This window comes from Acipenser ruthenus, chromosome 24 (genome assembly GCF_902713425.1).
Source record: "Acipenser ruthenus chromosome 24, fAciRut3.2 maternal haplotype, whole genome shotgun sequence".
Lineage (NCBI taxonomy): Eukaryota > Metazoa > Chordata > Actinopteri > Acipenseriformes > Acipenseridae > Acipenser > Acipenser ruthenus.
In genome coordinates, this window is record NC_081212.1 from 6,587,557 (window position 1) to 6,606,174 (window position 18,618).

The 18,618-nt window shown below is 39.5% G+C and overlaps 1 protein-coding gene and 1 pseudogene across 4 annotated transcripts in view; one reads left to right on the forward strand and one right to left on the reverse strand.

Annotated features, from left to right (window-relative positions):
• The window catches only part of LOC117429298 (zinc finger ZZ-type and EF-hand domain-containing protein 1-like), a 44,708-nt gene extending 32,251 nt beyond the window's left edge, over positions 1 to 12,457 (reverse strand). The window contains exons 1-14 of one of the 4 annotated variants that reach the window (XM_058998238.1): positions 11,862 to 12,457; positions 10,327 to 10,471; positions 10,001 to 10,195; positions 9,647 to 9,830; positions 9,100 to 9,299; positions 8,493 to 8,703; positions 3,846 to 3,962; positions 3,481 to 3,659; positions 3,190 to 3,288; positions 2,636 to 2,727; positions 2,360 to 2,508; positions 1,877 to 1,982; positions 738 to 956; positions 48 to 139 (exon numbers count right to left, since the gene is read on the reverse strand). In XM_058998238.1, coding sequence (XP_058854221.1) covers positions 48 to 139; positions 738 to 956; positions 1,877 to 1,982; positions 2,360 to 2,508; positions 2,636 to 2,727; positions 3,190 to 3,288; positions 3,481 to 3,659; positions 3,846 to 3,962; positions 8,493 to 8,703; positions 9,100 to 9,299; positions 9,647 to 9,830; positions 10,001 to 10,195; positions 10,327 to 10,471; positions 11,862 to 12,257 — 2,384 coding nt within the window. In that variant the 5' untranslated portion in view covers positions 12,258 to 12,457. Of the gene's footprint in view, positions 1 to 47; positions 149 to 737; positions 957 to 1,876; positions 1,986 to 2,359; positions 2,509 to 2,635; positions 2,728 to 3,189; positions 3,289 to 3,480; positions 3,660 to 3,845; positions 3,963 to 8,492; positions 8,704 to 9,099; positions 9,300 to 9,646; positions 9,831 to 10,000; positions 10,196 to 10,326; positions 10,472 to 11,861 lie in introns of all 4 variants that reach the window. The other 3 variants (XM_058998236.1, XM_058998237.1, XM_058998235.1) reach the window with 3 other exon arrangements.
• A 933-nt stretch (positions 12,458 to 13,390) lies between these two features.
• On the forward strand, positions 13,391 to 17,825 carry LOC117430879 (neuferricin-like; annotated as a pseudogene).
• The last annotated feature ends 793 nt before the right edge of the window (positions 17,826 to 18,618 follow it).

The following is an 18,618-nucleotide window of genomic DNA, read 5'->3' on the forward strand; positions in this document are numbered from 1 at the left end:
TTCACCTGCTCTCACCCCAGACTTCTTCCTCTATCCCTGCTACTTACTTCTTTCTTAGTTTATTGTAAAAGCTCCAGAACAGCTGCAGGTTGAGGTCACCGAAATCCAGAAGTAGCCTCTGCTTAAACATGGTCTCTTTCTGCAGTGCCTAGAGATTCATAAACACATTCAGTTCATTTTAATACCAGCCACACAGCCTCACTTCCAAGAATTACAATGATATCCTATTCAAACACCTGGTTTGGTATCCGAACCAAAACAAGGTCAACGCTGCAGGGGGTTCCTCAGGCTTAACCTTTTCGGTGCCTTTGACAAGAGAAGCATTTAAGACAGCTGAATGGTTAGCGTTGTAAAAAATGAAATGCAAAAAAAGTGTAATTTTAAATGCTTGGGACTAGGCGATTATAGTAACACCCAATGACAGCATTCAACATGTGGAACCTTATGCAACAATCCTGTCTGTCTGTCTGTCCATCCATCAGGCACATTCTAAATGGTCAGCACAATAACTACCTTAAATCTTAACTTGTATCATACTCCCAGCGTGCTCAAGAGTTTTCGGATTACATTTGGGTTTATTCCAATAAATAGTTGATGCTATAACACATACTTACAAGATTATGAGGATCTCCCCGTATGTGACTTCACTGGTTTGAACCTCTCCTACAGGTCAAAGCCCCTTGCAAACAATACACTAATACTGCAGAACTATTTATATTTAAAACAGCTTCACACACCATGTCCTGTGCAAGCTGCTGAATGAAGTAGAGTGTCTTCTGGAGGAGTGTCACCCCACTCACAAGGTCCCCCTCTGCCTTATCCCCCCTCGTCAGGGTCAGAGCCTCGCTGTCTTCACTGTCTGCAACTTCCCGCAAGTAGCCACTGGCACTCAGCTGCTGGACCCCCAGGCGCTCTGCTGTATCTTGCCTGGCACATAAAAACTTCACCATCACGTACTGTAGAGAAGAGAGCAGCCCTTGGGAAGTCAATATAGATAGTGCCAAAACATATTTAGTTCACCACAGCATATTATGCTCATTTGTGTTGGGTACAGAAGAAATTTTGGATTCATTGCATTTTCTAATTCTGAGAGCTGATACTGGACCCAGTCACACTTTAAAAGACCAATTTTAGTTTATTAACTGTTAACAAACACTGTTTATTTTGAGCTAAGTTTATACATGAAGATCTTTCTAAACTAATGTAACAGGCAGTGTTGTGAGATGAACTGCCGTTACGGATTCTGTTCCCTGTCGGTGAGACGAGGTTAAAAGCTCTGTAATCACGAATGCAGACCAGCCCGGCTCTTCTGCATTGTGGTTTAGATGCCCGCTAATAAAAACCTGATTTAATTTGCTAAACATTACTACAGTAGCAATTTGAACCAATTTCAAATATATGATCGACTGAGAATTGATAATCCATAGGGCTCTGATGTTTGCAGTTTTACCTGGTCTTTTATATATTAACTAACAATTAACAGAAAAATTTAATCATGTACATTAACATGTTAATAGGTGTCCCTTAACATAAAGAGTGACACTTTGACTTCCTATTACAGGAGTTTTAACTGAATCAAAGCAAGGCCAAGATATCCTCTCAGGTCTGGACTGACCACCTTGATATTCAGGGGCTCTTAACCTTGCTTCCACACAAGTCTGTTCCCCAATGCCCATGGCAATCTCTAGGAGAATAGAGAAAGCCATAGAAAAGTAAGGATATCAATAGTATGCATAAAGTAATATCTTCTCCAGCTACTTAACTGGCAGAATGTGTTCCAGGTTAGTGTTGTGCATAGCCAGCGAGCAGACCTCTGCAGTGGTGTGGGAAGCAACATTAGTAAGCAATATATGTGCAATATGAAGATGTGTATTACCCTTGTGGTACGACACTGATGCAGTTTGATCTCCACATCATTGCATTCGTCATCTAACTCAAACCAACTAACAGGGTCATCCTCACCCAGTTCTGAGCTCTGGCCACTGCTTTGGGAGCAAACAGAAATGAAAAGTTGTCAGTTTACTGTTATCAAACTAGGTCATCCAGCAAAGTATTTTTCTTCTACTTTTGTCATAACTAATGGCAAAATATGTATCAAAAGCCGCTGAACTCCTTACATGAACTGCAAATGCAACAGCATTTTTAAACAGTTTAAAGACTGTAAATCACGCTAGCTGCATTCATAAATCATTTTCAAGCTGGTCAATGTACAGGTTGCAGTGCATTCACTAGTAATACAATGCTTTTTGTATCCATTCACTGGCTTTAGAAATGCTTTTTGGAAACGGACCAGCAATGCAATTTTAAATTGAAGGAATAAAACTCTTTCCAGTGCCGTACAGAATACATCATTCCTTACCTGTTTTTTAAAAATTGTCTATACTCCTGAAGACCCCAGGTGTCATACTTTTCAAATCTCTTAAAGTGCTGTTCTGCATCAAATTTTCCAGCTCCATCGTTATATGCAAACACTAGCCCGCACTTGGCACCAATTGGTCCTTTACGGACCTGGAGGGGAAATACAGAGGAACATCTTCAGCAAGACAGAAACACAGATCATTTTTAGCCCTGGGATTGGTAGTCCTTGCCCATGAGGGTCATTCAACTCCAGTACAGTAATAAGACAGTAACTCACTTTGATCCTAATCTGGGTGACCTGTAAGCTCATTTCATTTCCTGTTGACAAGATAATGCTAGCTCTTGTCTTTCCTGTTTCAGTAAGAAAACCTAGACAGAAAAACAAAAATAGAACAAAAGAACTCGATTCAATAAGACTTATTAATGAAAAAGGGGGATGAATTTTTCACCCATGACTACATCAACTGCACTTTGACAGTACCTCAAGAGCATTTATTCAATCTCTCTTTAGAATCATACCTGTTACCAAGAATTCGAAAACCAAACAGTTTGATAATATGACACATTTAACTATATAATAGTTTTTTTCACACTGCTGGCAGGTAGAAGGATCACACAAAATGAGTATTTGAGAGTCTAGGGCTACCACTATGATGAATAGTGCTTGCTAAGGCCACTACTCAAGGAGGGCTTCAATCCTTTCTTTAAAACATTAAGTAGTTTGAAACTCATTGCCCTTCATCTGGTGCCTCCCCTGCCAGGGATCATTTGGAGAAGTTTTCACATCATCTTGTTAACCCCTCTGTCTGTGTCTGATAATCATGTCCCTACCGTCCCCTGTACAGGGCTCCACCAATATGTTTTCAGGCCCCGACTTCTCCTCCTTCCCCTTCACATCACATGCTTGCAGCTGCAGTTGTATGGCCTTTCCTGTGGGAGAAACATAATGACATACATCGAATTGGAACTTGTCATGCATTGGTTATTCATTTAGTTGTACGGTGTTCGGACAGTGCTACTGGGAAATTTTCCGCTGGTAAATTCTACTAGCCGGGCATGGAGGCCAGACTGAATGTGCATTTAAATGGTTTCACACATATTTTTATCAAAAAATATATTCACCGTATTTATACAGAAGTTTGAGCCTCACTAATGCCATCGAAGCAAGCAGTGTGGAGGCCTTGTACTCTGTATCAAGGTGGTCAGTGATGCTGGACAGGGCTGTTATTACTTTGGCAACACTCCCTCTGGCCAGGGCAAAGGCCAGCAACGTCAGCTCTGCTTCAGGAGTGACACAGAGGCTAATAGAAAAAAAAAAAACATTATGCATTTACAGCCGCAGTTGTACAATCGCAGTGAACTTTCTGAATTTGCCACTAGTAAAGTGCCACTCAACAGAAGCTGCATGTTTTAATGCAATTAACATGCAAATTCCTCTCATGCAAAATTGTTTGTTCATCAAATTGTTGTATTAAAAAAAATATTACTCTGCAATCCTCAGAAGAAACGCATCCACTTCCTCCAGAACGTTAGGTGAAAAGAATTTGGGAAACTCCGTAGATCCTGGAGTCAAGGAGAGCGGTGGCATGTGCTGCAAGGCCTTCCTGGAGGATTTCAAAAGGAAAGATACATCATAGAATGTTTAGGACACACTACAGTCTGTTGCATTTTATTTGGCTTTTATGATTAGGCACTTGAAATGGATTATTACCAGAAGCAGAGAATGCCACCAAAAAAACACTAATTTTTTATATATATATATATATATATATATATATATATATATATATATATATATACACACACTACCGGTCAAAAGTTTTAGAACACCTCCATTTTTTCAGTTCTTATTGAAATTTATGTCTCAATGTACTCTGAAATTAAACCATAGAACAAAAACAATTGGAGATAAAAAAGAAATCATGGAATCGTTTTTTTAACAAAATTTAATCTAAATTTTTGACTCAAAGTAGCCACCTTTTGCAGATATAACAGCCGAACACACTCGTGGCATTCTTTCTACAATGGAAATCAAATATTGTTCGGAAAGTTCTTCATAACACTGTTGCAGAAGTTCCCACAAATGTGTTGCACTTGTAGGTTGCTTTGCTTTCACCCTTCTGTCCAGTTCATCCCAAACCAGCTCGATGGGGTTTAAGATAGTATCCTGGGACACTATCACCCTTCATTTAAATGTGCTTTATTTTGCTCTTATCTGCCCCCTATTTTACTGCATTTAATCCTGTACTTCAGAATACTGTAATCTGCCAAGTGTTTAACCTGTAGTATTTTGTATTTAATCATATCCTGATGTAACTATCACTATTTAATCATATCCTGATGTAACTATCACTATTATCTGCTGTATTATTGAATTGTGGTTTGTCACACTTGAACAAAAATTATTGTATTTCTTGCTCTTATTGTATTACTTGTATTGTAACACTTGAAATGTATTTGCTTGCGATTGTAAGTCGCCCTGGATAAGGGTGTCTGCTAAGAAATAAATAATAATAATAAGAAGTCTGGAGACTGTGCTGGCCATTCCATGATTTGAAGCCTACCGTCTTGTTCTTTTCTTCTAAGGTAGTTCTGACATAGCCTGGAGGTATGTTTTGGGTCATTATCTTGCTGTAGGATGAACCCCTGACCAACTAGGCGTATACCAGAGGGTATTGCATGGCGCTGCAAAATGCTGTGGTAGCAGTTTTGGTTCAGGGTGCCACTCACTCTGTGCAAGTCGCCGACTCTGGATCCAGCAAAAGAGCCCCAGACCATCACGCTTCCTCCTCCATGTTTGACAGTTGGTGTCACACACAGAGGAACCATCCTTTCGCCTACTCGACTGCGAACAAAAACCCTGCGTGATGAACCGAAGATTTCAAATTTTGATTCATTGGTCCATAAGACCTTCTTCCAGTCTTCAGTAGTCCACTGGCGGTGCTTCATGGCCCAGGCAAGCCTCTTTTTCTTATTTTGCAATCTTAGCAATGGCTTTCTTACTGCCACTCGACCTGTCAAACCTGCAGCTCGAAGTCTTCTCTTCACAGTTGAAACTGAGACTTGCTTACTTCAACCAGTGTTAAGCTGTGCTTGAAGCTGTTGTCCTGTGAGCCGCCTATCACGCAAGCTGTTGACTCTCAGAAACTTGTCTCCTGATTCTGTTGTGGCTTTGGGTCTGCCAGACCTCTTCCTGTCAGAGTTGCCTCCAGTTTCCAAGTGCCTTTTGATGGTGTAGGAAACTGTACTGACTGACACCTTGGCTTTCTTTGCAATTTCTCTAAAGGAAAGACTTACACTTAAGGGTTATAATAGTCTGACTGTCTTCCTTTGTTAGTTGCCTTTTTCTCGCCATTATGAGAGCAATATGCTACTTCCTGCAGTACAATACTGTCCAAATAATGCTTAAGAGGGAGTAGTAACAAAGTCTGTTCCAACACTGCTTTTATACAGACAGAGGGTTTGTAAGTAATCAACAAAAGTTGGGACACCTGTAGGAATTGTTAGCATCAACTTTCAAGGCTTAATTTACTTCCATTGCTGCAGAACAGCTGTAAGTTGTTAACCCATTACTTGTTCCCTGAAAAAGGCCTTTTTGTATAACTCTGAAATGTACATTATTTTTCAGTTTTTGGTAACCTAAACTTTTTATTTTTTAACCACTGGCAGTTTACCGCTTACCTTTGTACCATTTCAGGTTAGTCACTGGACTTGAACTGCTTAAATTTCAATAAAAACTGGAAAATGGGGGTGTTCTAAAACTTTCGACCGGTAATGTATGTATATATATATATATATATATATATATATATATATATATATATATATATATATATATATATATATATATATATATATATTTCTAGCATGAAAAAACATTAACAAGCTGTGTTTACTAAGACCAGGTGTGTACAAACAAGGCTCTTGAGTTCTTGAGTGGTAATCTATTCCAGATTTTAACTGGTGATCATTAACCACTTCAACTCCAATGTAAAATTGAAACTCCTTCCCAGGTACCAGATTTTGAAAATAATAATAACAATGTTTTTAAACCTGTAATTGTTATAAAATGTTAACATATGATGAATAAAACACAAATAAATGATCTAAACCATGTTTTTCATTAACCCTTTATGCTCCTGTGTACTACATACCCATGTTCAATATAGTGAAAACCATTTTTATTTTATTTTTTGTTTTAACAATGAAAACAAAAACGCTGATAATAACAATAATCAATAAACAGTAATTAGCAAATAAAAATCAAACATCAAAATGTGTGCCATTATCGACTTGCTCTGTGCCATTTATTGAAATGTTCAATACAACAGAACACGGGGTTACCTTCGCAACCACTGCACATTTTCTTGTGTCCTTTCTTTTGTTTCCATTTTCATAGCAGACCCTGCACCTTTTTTACGGTCTCTGCTTCCCTTGTGTTGGAGGGATAGTCACAAATGCATGTACAGGGCTACTTTGCGCAGGCACTGTGATGGATCTGGCTGCCACAGACGCCTGCTTTTTTTGCCTTGTACCCAGTACTGTGTTTTGATAGTATTTTGTCACAGCACTGCCATTTCAAACCAAACAGCTTCCCGTTTGCAGCTGGATTACCTGTAAAGTAGCGGCATGCTCTTTTGTTTGTACAGTCACAAAGGGGAGTGATTAGCTTTTTGGGAACAAAAGCTAAAAAGCACTCCAATGGAGAACGCAAACTCTCAAGTTCCACGGCGGGGTGCACATCGGTGTAAACAGGTGCAGAATCAAATGACGGAGGACTGGCATCATCGTAGGGATCAGTAATAAACACCCAGTCCCCTGCTGTTCTTGGCTCCACATCCTCTTAATCATCATCGCTGAGTGATAAGTCAGCATCACTGTCGCTGGTATCAGAATCCTCCGAAACAACTTCACTCCCGATGTCACTCTCCACGTACGTTGCCATGTTTAGCTTTCACTAAAAACTATATAAAACTACAACTAAACAAGTAAAACTAATAATAAAACAAAAAATAATAACTTCAAACACTATATATACACACTTGTAAAAGTTGAATGGCTTCCCGCAATATATATCTTCGATTGGAATCGCTACGACACGCAATTGGATACAAATGTCACCTGACCCTCCCCCGACTTTCATTGCACATTCCACAGTACTAGCACTGCCTTAGAGAATGAAACCTGAAACACTAGACTGAGAAACCGATCATAGAATAGAATGGGAAATTTCACGTGCACACTACATGGTGTTGAAGTGGTTAAATAATGAACTGTACAATACTTGGATAGAGGTTTAAAGAGTAAGCAGCAGGGATCTGAAAAATAGTTACACATACCCATGTGTTGCTACAACTGTTAAAATACTGTAACTTTTCTTTTCATTGGTAACATGCTGACAACTTTTTACACTTAACTTTAAAGTCTGTTTCAAAGCTCTTTCCATAATGTCAGCTCTAGTGCACTGATTGTGTAAGGATTATTGCCTACATTGTCAAACAAGGCAACAGCAATAACAATCCATACTGCAGTACGGAACAGAAAAGCCAGAGCACTTGTTTTGTGTCTTTTTTTAAAATCACTCTTCCTGCAGTGATTGAGGACAGATCTCAAACCCCAGTGCACTACAGCAGACATTTTGAAAAGAGCTTTAAAACAGACTTTAAAGTTACAAGTGTAAAAATCTGTCAAGATGTCAACAATGAAAATAACATTTATAGGTACGTTATTTAAACAGTTGTAGCAACACGTGGGGACGTATGACGCTAGATTTTGCGGAACCACGCTACTTACTCTAACTGGTTCAATTAACTCATTTATGCTGTGGTTGGAACCAATAAGCTACACCTCTACGGAAATCACTATTTTGGAGACTGAGAGGTAGATAGATAGTCCTCATCAATCCTACACCAATTACTTAAGTTGGTTTTATTTTTCTATAGCTAGCACTCAGGCATTTATAGCGTAAACCTTGACTTGAGCAGGCAGATTCAGCAAAGACTGACGTTATGTAATACTTTACGATGCAAACTGAAAAACCAAGATACATGTGTAACACATACGGAGACAGCGTGTAATAGCGTACATGCACACAAGCCTAACTGGACTGTATGAATGAGAGCAGCGATCCTTACCGTGTGTTCTGCAGTACAGTCTGTACCAGCACAGGGTTGGACTCCATGGATACAGTCACCAGCGAGGTCAGTAAAGACAGGTACCAGATAGCAGAGGCATCCGACACAGACACTCCCTTGTTTTTCATGATCTGATACCCCACAGTCCTGAGGCCATGGATCCTAGTATCACATCCATCACTGAGGCAACGCTTGATGTTTATCTGAACAACTGGGAGGGAAAGAGGAGGTGCAAATTATAAGAAATGAATACAAACCAAGCATCAGTTCAACTTCCACTTTGCTGAAATCAAGAAAAACATTCGCAGCACGATGGATTGTGCCAGTGGTTAAAACCTGCTATGGCAATACCATAAATTTATCATAAAGTCCTGTTGGTTCTTTAAAACATCACAGTTAATTTTTTTCCTTTGTTACCCTTATTATGCACGACAAATTTTAACTGACACAGCTTGAGTCACTACGGTACCTCAAGATACCCTTTGTTTTAAGCATATTAATCATTTTAAAATAGTTATGATTTACTTTATTAATTATGCATGGAATACCAAGCTAGAGCAATTCGATATTAAAATGACAGAAAAGAGAATTCTTAAGTTTTACGAACAGGGGGAGCTGACGTTGGCGTTTTCCAGGAGAGTTACAAATCCTGTGACGTTGCTGGGAATGTGGACATCCCGGATTTCCTGTAGGCTTCTTGGATTTCTCCCAACAGCTACGGTCACCTGCTGGGGCATGTAACTCTGGTCATTAGCTGCCACTGCAATCATTAAGCGTCTCAATACCACATCAGGCTTCAACCTTAACCTGAAAAACAAGCAAGAGAAGAGAATTCAATAAGAGTACGAACCAGAAGTTTGATGCAGTGTCATAACATTCACATGTTTTACAGCAGATATCAGAGACGATCAGGCTACCACTTAAACCGATCTTTAGCATTGCTTAAAAAAAATAGCAGCATCAAAATCCTACATATAGTCAACCAAATATGAAATACTGTGAAAGTGATATGTAAACCTCCATTCCATAATCACATAGGTCTTGAAATGTATTCTCCTGCAGCCCGGTATGTTTTTTATATATAGGTAGCAATGTCATGTGTTTCATAGCAGTTCTTTTCTTTTCTTAATTCTTTGTTGTGGTGTTGGCCTTACCTTAACCAGTGTGAGCGGGCATTACCATCTGACTGCCAGAAGGACACAGTCTCCCCATTGGTCATTTTGTCAATATCAGCAGAGTTAGATGACGTTTCTATGACGCTGTAACACTTTGTGACAATTTTCACTTTGTCCAGCTCAGGGTCGCAGTTCAGCTCACCTGTGTTCTCAATATTCAAATCTACAGGGATTGAAAAAAAACACATTTATGAATATCATCAGTTATTTCTGCTTTTATATTCTAGATCTGATATGAGCAGCACTTAGGACCAACAGGTAAAGACAATTATATAAAACATCTACCATATTTTATTTGACTTGCATGTAAAGGAAACAGAGAAAGTACTGTACCGTTTTCTTTTTGCAGGAGGAAATCCAAGAAGTCCTGCACTACTGATGATCTCATTGTGCAAATATTATTGTAGCCTTCCAGCACTGGGAACGGGATGGCATTGCTGGGGATTCTGTTCCGATGGAGAAACCTCAGGATTTTAGTGCTGTGCAAAGCCAGGCGATCTTTTGACTTGGAAAATATATCAACAAATCCTGAAAGACAGGTAAACAACAATCGTCTCTGTATGTATGTAAGCCCTATTGAACAACCTAAAAGTTGTAAATCTAGGTTTAATGTTTTAACTATCGTGCCCATTTTAAAAGGGTTTTGCCTATGGCTTTACCTGGAGTGAGCGAACAGGCCTGCAGCTGTCTGATCACATGACTGAGCTCCCCCTGCAGATTGGCTCCATTGGAGTTCTTGAGAGCCATCAGCATGTTCTCAACATCAACAACGCCATCACCTTCAGCATCAAACTGGCCAAAAGCCTGAAAAAGCAGTAGGACAAGCCTCAACAAACAGCAACGTTGTTTTACATTTCTGGGCTGAGCTGGCATCAATTATAACTACAATTATAATTGCAGCATAATTGTTTACTCAAATTGCAATTTGAATTACTCATTAGCTCAATGACAGTTACAATGATGCTAAAGTAATTGCAATTTTAATTACAAATACACCAAAAAGTGACAAACAGCTGCACACACAAACACGTTTACTTAATTTATTCTACCAAGCAGTAATTGCAGGTACAAATACAGAAACATACTCTAACAATTTTTCAAACAAACAGGGTCACTAAAAGTGGTTGAAAATGCAAGAATGTTGACTCAATGTAAAACACAATATGGAATTGTGAATGATTAGGCTTGGAACGGTGTGTAATTGAATTGTATGGCAATTACAATTACAAATGCAATTACACAGGTGTGCCCAGGTTCAGCTACAGCTGCAATGGCATTGGACTTGCCATTCATTACAAATGACACAGTTACTATTGTAACTGACCACAGGTCTGGTTTTGGGTGTTTCCCATTTTCATTGTTTCACGTTTTGCTTTGTTTACCTAATTACTCACACATTTGCTTTTCAGACCTTACAGTAAGCAAAACTACTAGAAGAAACTGAATGAGGTAATAACTTACTCTGCCTGCCTGATGTCCTTTATTTTCTAGTGCTTGCTTTGTTACAATGGGATGCGTTTTAAAAATCCCTTGTTCTTGCTCCATCCATTATCTGCATGAGAATTGGGCTTAGCTACTCTATTCTATTTACTTATTCTGGCTTCACTACAAAGAAAGAAAGCACATTTCAAAACAGCCATTTAACTATAGCAAATTGCAAATACACATAATAATGCAGCTTTAAATTAGGGTTTCATGCCACTACTGAAATTGCTGTTATTTTCACTGGATACTAAGGTCTGTTTATTTAAAATGCACAAAAAAAAATATATTGTAAGCCCCTCCCATCGCACTGCAGGTTACACCAAAGCCTTTGGAGGTGCCAAAGAACTACAGTATCTATCTGCTAAGGAACTTTGCCCGATACAAGCCCACACCCTACTGCTACATACTTTCAAAACTCCAACAAATTCATATTAAACTGTAGCTTATACGCGTGGTTTTATAAACCTGTAAATTCGATATCCATATTCATTAGAAAGCATACCAAACGCCTATTCATCTGTACCTTTCATCAGCTAGAAAATAGCCAGTCGTCCAGCTTGCGAAACTGTCAAATCACGAACTAAAATAACCATTCTTATCACCGCTGTTAATGGAGTTTGAGACATGTTTGCCACAGTGAAAATGTACCTCTGCATGTCAAACGACCTTTTGTAGTTGCTTATATATGTGTGTTTATTATATTGCATACCTCCTCGCACTCGTCTCTAGCCGCGGGTCGGCCTTCTAACATCTCGCAAAATTGCTCCAGTGTGACCGTCTCATCACCGCGGCTCAGCCTCTCCTCCAGCCAGCGAACCAGAGCGCTCTCGTTCCGGGCAAGCACCGACTCTGACACGGCGGCCCCGGAGTCTCTCATACGGACTGCTGCATCCCTCAGCTTCACCTGCTCGAGCAGCGCCTCGGGGGGAGGAAGCCCGCTACCTGGTCCCTGGGAAGAATTTGTTCTCCCCCCAACTCCCCCGGAGCCACTGCCAGCACCCGGGCTCCCAGAGGCCGGACTGACTCCCAAAACGCTGGAAGTCCCGGCCTCCATCTCCTCCTCATCGCCGCTCGCTCCTACGCAGCCGCTATCTGCGTTCCCCATGTTTGTCAGCGGCCTCGGGCTATCCCACAGTCCAGCAGCCCGGATTGCGAGGCTAACGGGCGTGTTTTGTGAAATATTCGGCTACTGGGATCTCTGTTTCGCTCCCCCAATTCTGCTTCATCAGGCTGTTCTCACTACCGCATCGACGTACTACAAAACGTCATCACGTCGTCATTTTAATTGGTTGAAAACTTCAGTTGAACTTCTTCAGCCCACCTAGACAGGTGTTTCTTCTGCTAGAAAAAAATGCAAACGTTAATAAAACCAGAAATAAGTCGAAAATAAGAATTGAGTCAGTTTACAATGTATCATTGTGTGTTAATTTACAGTTAAACTATGTCAATAATACCAGTACCGTCTGACGTAAATGCATTCGAATGATCTTATTCAGTACATTCGCACCCGGCTTGTTATCAAATCATTTTTTTTAAAACAGTACAACATTATAGAATCCGCAATCATGGTAAAACAATCTAATTGGGAAATTCAAGATCTAAATATGAAAAAGAACTAACAATGCAAAATAAAAATATATATAAAACTTTCCAAAAATATATATTTCTATTGTATATTACTAGAGTCAAATCTTATCCCGTCCATCACAACTGGAGCATAACTGACTAATATAGGAACAACATTGTAATTTCATTTTTATATGGGGTACACAATCCGAAAGGGGGTTATTATGTATTTAAATTGATATTCATCAAATACACGTATCCAATAATTTGTACATTTTGGATTTGCCTCCATAACCGATTTTATAGTTAATTAAATCTGTAATTTACTATGCATTACTATGCAAGAATGCCTTTTGCCATTGTATTATTATTATTATTTATTTCTTAGCAGACGCCCTTATCCAGGACGACTTACAATTGTTACAAGATATCACATTATTTTTACATACAATTACCCATTTATACAGTTGGGTTTTTACTGGAGCAATCTAGGTAAAGTACCTTGCTCAAGGGTACAGCAGCAGTGTCCGCCACCTAGGATTGAACCCACGACCCCCCGGTCAAGAGTCCAGAGCCCTAACCACTACTCCACACTGCTGCCCTATCGTATAACTGGTAAAAGATTTAAAATGTAAACTCGTATACCAAATAAATATGTTGATTTATTTTAAATATATTTCAAAGGTGTACCCTTTAAAAAAACTACAGTACGTCATCAATTCAGGAACTGCAAATACAATCTTACAAACACAGTTACAGGAGCAAAATAAAACAGTTGGTTTACCCATCAAATAACTTCATGAAAGACACCTGACCTTTTCTGCGATGGTCAGGCATCTGATAGCGGTAGTATGCCTTGCAGTGGCGGTCCTAATCGGTCCCGAGATTGGTTATGTATATTGGATTTGATCCCCGGATGGGACACGGTGAAATCGTGTCACAGACACAGGGCACGCCGCTGGGGACACGATTCGGCTGCTTGATTTACAGGAGCTATCCCGGTATAATGGACAGCAAGGCAGTCCCGGCGTGTACCTTTCCATTCTGGGACAGGTGTTTGATGTGGGGAAGGGACACAAACATTATGGATCTGGGGGGTCCTACCATTTCTTTGCAGGTAAATTTGTGGTCTGTTATTTAGGGGGTTACATTACTACGTCACATACACGCGATAGCAGCATACTCTCATTCAACTTTTCTGGCACTATGGCACTGTACATTTCAAAATAAATAATAATAATAATAAATAGTTGTTGATTTGAATTAATTGGGGTTTCTGTGTTAAAAGACAATAGCATAATAATATGAGGCAGAAAGCAGCGTGTTTAAATAGAGGCATACAAAGCGTGTTATTTCAAGTGAATTAAATATGAATTTTCGTTTTAGGAAGAGATGCGTCCCGAGCCTTCGTGACGGGGGATTTCACAGAAGCCGGCCTTGTGGATGATGTGTCAGGACTCTCACCTGCTTAAATCCTGTCCCTCTCTGAATGGCTTTCCTTCTACAAAAAAAATTATATACTTGTTGGTAGGTACAGCATGTACCCTCTCTTTAGAGGGCATTGAAACTTGGTGACGGACCAGTAAACAAACATATAAAAGTGTTTTCAAATGCAACATTGACTGTCTAATACTTGATCTGAAAACAGGCTATACAAAGGATTAGAAGGCACAGACTGAACCCCATTATTTGAGCTGTTTCTCAAGTCTTTACAATACAGGTTATTAAGAATGTAATCAGAGAGCAAAGGCAAGAGTTCAGGGAAAGCCACTGAGAAAACTGTAAAAAAAACAATATTTTAGCAGCTAAACTCAGTACTACTATACCAAGATGTTTTAAGTAGACACACACTAGTAGGACATTCATCTCGGATAATGTGCATTAGCTGAAGTGTTTGCCAGGGGTTAACGTTGCTTTTTCCCTGGTCGTGAACTAACTTCAAGTCAATGGCTTTGTTTTGAAGGCAGGCTGGTGGGGAGGTACTACAGTGAGACGGGGGAGCCCACAGAGGCTCTGAAGCAGGTTGAGTCTGCCATGGCTGAGGGGCTGGAGCTTAGGGCGCAGGCTGAAGCAGACAAGCAGCGCTTCCCTCCCTGCAACTCTGAGTGGAGCTCAGGCAAGGGGGGCAGGGTGTGGTGCTCCACACAGAGGTACAGTAACATGAGCCTGACTGTCACACACACAGGACCTGCACTGTGTAGTGAAGCAGGGCCGTATTGCTATTATACTGCAAGGCATATGTTGCATTTTATTGTGACTATTTTTTTTAGTCACCCCTGCATCTGTAATCACATACTGTATGTTTGTCACATAAGCTGGTCAAGGTTACCGACTTTTTCACAGTCTGTACTTTGGGGACTGCTTGTCCGATTGCGATGCAGTAGAGTAGGTATATATTTGAATAGCAGACCCTCTCTAAGGAGGGTTCTTCGCTCAGCACTCTTGCTGTCCTGGTACAGTGTCACTGATCCACACTTTGTCTCTGCAGTGGAGGTGTTCAGCGGGACTGGGTTGGCGTGCCCAGGAAGCTGTTCACACCAGGCTCCAGCAGCCAGCGCTGTGTGTGTGTGCAGAGCAGCGGGCCCTCATCCAGCCAGCAGCTCAGGGACAGGGGAGACCTGGACAGCCCCAACCTGCAGGAGTACCAGGACTGTCCCTCACTGGCAGAGTCCTGTCTGCTCACAGACTGACAACCGCAACCAAGCACTGCCTGTCTTTCTCAGACTTGCTTTTGTGGAGCACCATTCTATATTCATTGTAAAAACCATTTAAGACTGTAATAGTTCTATATTCTTTTTATGGGAGGGTAAGGATGACTCATATAGTTGCTTAGTTACGCTTTAGTCTTTTTTCTTGTTTTTTTTTTAACAATTTAATATCAAATCATTTGTCAGGGTTCCATGGCATCTGATTTTGCCAGTTCAGAGACAGCACAGAAAGTTTTAAAACTAAAAACTACAACAATCAAACACACCGCACAATAAAAAGTAGATACAAAAATAAAAGACGACTCATCTATACATTAAATCAACATTGTTTGATAACAAACCAGAGACAAAGCATTTTACACATATACCGCCCCTACTAGCTGCAGTATTACATTCCCATTTTCTTTTTTTTTGGTATATTGTGTTTGTAACTCATTCTTCTAGATTTGAATAGCCTGTGGTTTACACTACGTGACAAGACTGAGATGCGTTGTTTCCAGACAGAGTGCGCACAGATACTTGTACGTCTGACGTCAGATGCTATTGAACAAATTGTAGGAATGCCTCCTACAACCAAAACAAGTCACAACAGAGGTACATGCGTCCTACCTGATTAGAAGTAACATCATACTACATATCCAAGATCAGCATCACATATAATAGATTAACACTCATTCTATAACACAGGCTTGTTTCTTTTCTGACAGCTTATGTCGTAAACTATGTACTTGATCATAGGCTACCTGTTGTTCAGATTGTTCAAATAAATAAACTATATGTTAAAAAAAGGGTGTTAAATATACATGTATACATCTTTTAATCACCAAATTAGCTTATTGATTGTTATTATTTTGTAACAAATAATAAGCTTAATCAATAATAAGAATAATAATGCATGTTTGTTCTCAAAAGTAGTATGTAAATCCCTGTATATTCAAATAGAACTGGGAGAGGTAGCAGAACGTTGGTTTGTTTACACATCTGGTACATACCGTTCCTGTTACTCATCATTGAATTAAGATCCGCCCACATGGTGGAGCTTTAAAAATTGCTGAACATGAGCTAATTCTTTCAGCATCCAGAACTGCAGCAACTCTGATACCCACCACTTTCAAGATCCAGCCAGTCTGCCAATTTATTATCACCTATTTGGATAGGAGAACAAAAACAAAACCAGAGACGCCGGGAGTATGGAAACCTACGTTCACTTATGGAAGGAACTCCTGGAAAGTCTTGAGACAGAAGTCTTGAAAAAAATATTTAAAGTCACCAAGCCAGATTCTAAAAGAAGATGTCCTATCAAACCCATAATGATCAGCAGTGTGGTGAAGAACACGCTCAGCTCTAAGGAACTGTTGTCACGCACAGCGCTCACCAAAAACATCCTCTACAAGTTTGCACTTGTCAGACGCATGAGTGTTAACATTTCTCAAACCAGAGATAAAATCACTCAGGAAATACTGAAGTATTGGAATACACGGGGTCTGCCAGGTTACAGGCTTAGAGACCACGAACAGAGGGAATGCGGAAAAATACTTGTGCGTCTAGAGGAATCTACTATTGTGGAAATCTGGAAAAAGGTGAAGACATGCCATGAAAGGGATTGGACTCTCAGCCTCCTAGACGACATTGTGAAGTCTCTACCCTCCGTGGAATGGCTCCTGCAACGAAGATGTATCACGAGGGAGATGCTTGTGTCCTACTTGGTTGGAGAGAACAACACACTTTATGGCCAACCTTCAAAAGATGAACTTGTCAGGGCTGTGTTGCACAACATCAGTCAGTACAATTTATGACTTTTTAGTACACACTAATTTTTTCTGTAGAAACTCTTCTTATTCAGATGTATATATGCACTAAATGTTAAAAGCATGCATTTTTCTAAAACATTTCCATTTTATTAAAATTAAAGTTAAGGTTTTTGCATGTTTATTTTAGTTGAAGGATCTATTAAAACTAATATATAACAGACATATTAGATATTACCAAGTGAAAATGGTTGATTACGTATCATTTTATCAACACGCTACTAGAGTAAATCATCATGTTTAAAAGATGCCTTGCAGTCTTGGGAGGGTGACATAGTGGCAAGTAAATTTCAATTATAAAGAAAGTTTGTGTCCCTATAACAAACTATTGGGAAATCTAATCAAAGTGGTCAGTCAACAAAGTCCATATGTGGTTAAACTAGGGAAGAATGTAGCGACCAGTCTAAGTGTAAATGTGAAGTTGACTGGGGAACACTTAAACTTTACTTGTGTCAGAATTAAAATAAATAATTTTAAAAGAAAAAAAATGTTTGTCATGTTTCTGGTTTTCCAATCATTTTGGAGCTTGCTTCACTTCAGCAGCGCACAATAAGAATGGTTTCTGTTTCTTAAGTTTCTATTCCTTAAGTTTCAGTTTCTCATGAAATCCAGTGCGTCACCATCTATCACTGTATTTAGCCCCTTCCAATGACAGGAAGCATGCAGTGTCAGCAGGCATCATGAGAGCTTCCCCTCACACAACTGGCTAGCTAGGGCTTTGCAGAACAGCCCCACATGTTCCTTTTAAAAAACATGTTTGTTTAATTCTTGGTATGTAAGGTATGTGTATCTACAGTATCCATGTTTCTTGCTACTGTACCTAAAAGCCCCCAAAATCAAAACAATGGGGTCTGTTATCTAAACAGTAGATCTTAATAGCAACGCCATCAAATATATTAACCTTCTGTGGAACTACAAATTACTCAGAATGTTTATTTGACTGTTGTTCATAAGCAAAATGCTGTCTATCCACTATTGCCAAGGTGTTTGAAGCCAGGGGGTGAAATGATAAATAAATAAATAAATAAATAAATAAAACGTGAGCTCCTTAAACACTAATGTGATCATCAGCAAAAAATAAAATACGGTAGTAATAATGAAATAAAATAATGAATGTTTGTCAAGTTTCTAGTCAGCCGTGTGCAGTGGAAGTGGTTTCCGTTTCTCACGTTTCAATCCGCCCCTTTTTTTTTTTTTGACTGGTGTTCATTGGTAAAATGTTATCAATTCACTATCGCCAAAGTGTTTGAAGCCAAGGGGAAATGATAGAAAAATAAAACATAAGAAATAAAACAAACAACTGAACAACTCAAACACTAATCTGCTCATCAGCTAATGCAAGTTTAGCAAACATCACATTTATTTAGACCATCATACACAAAAG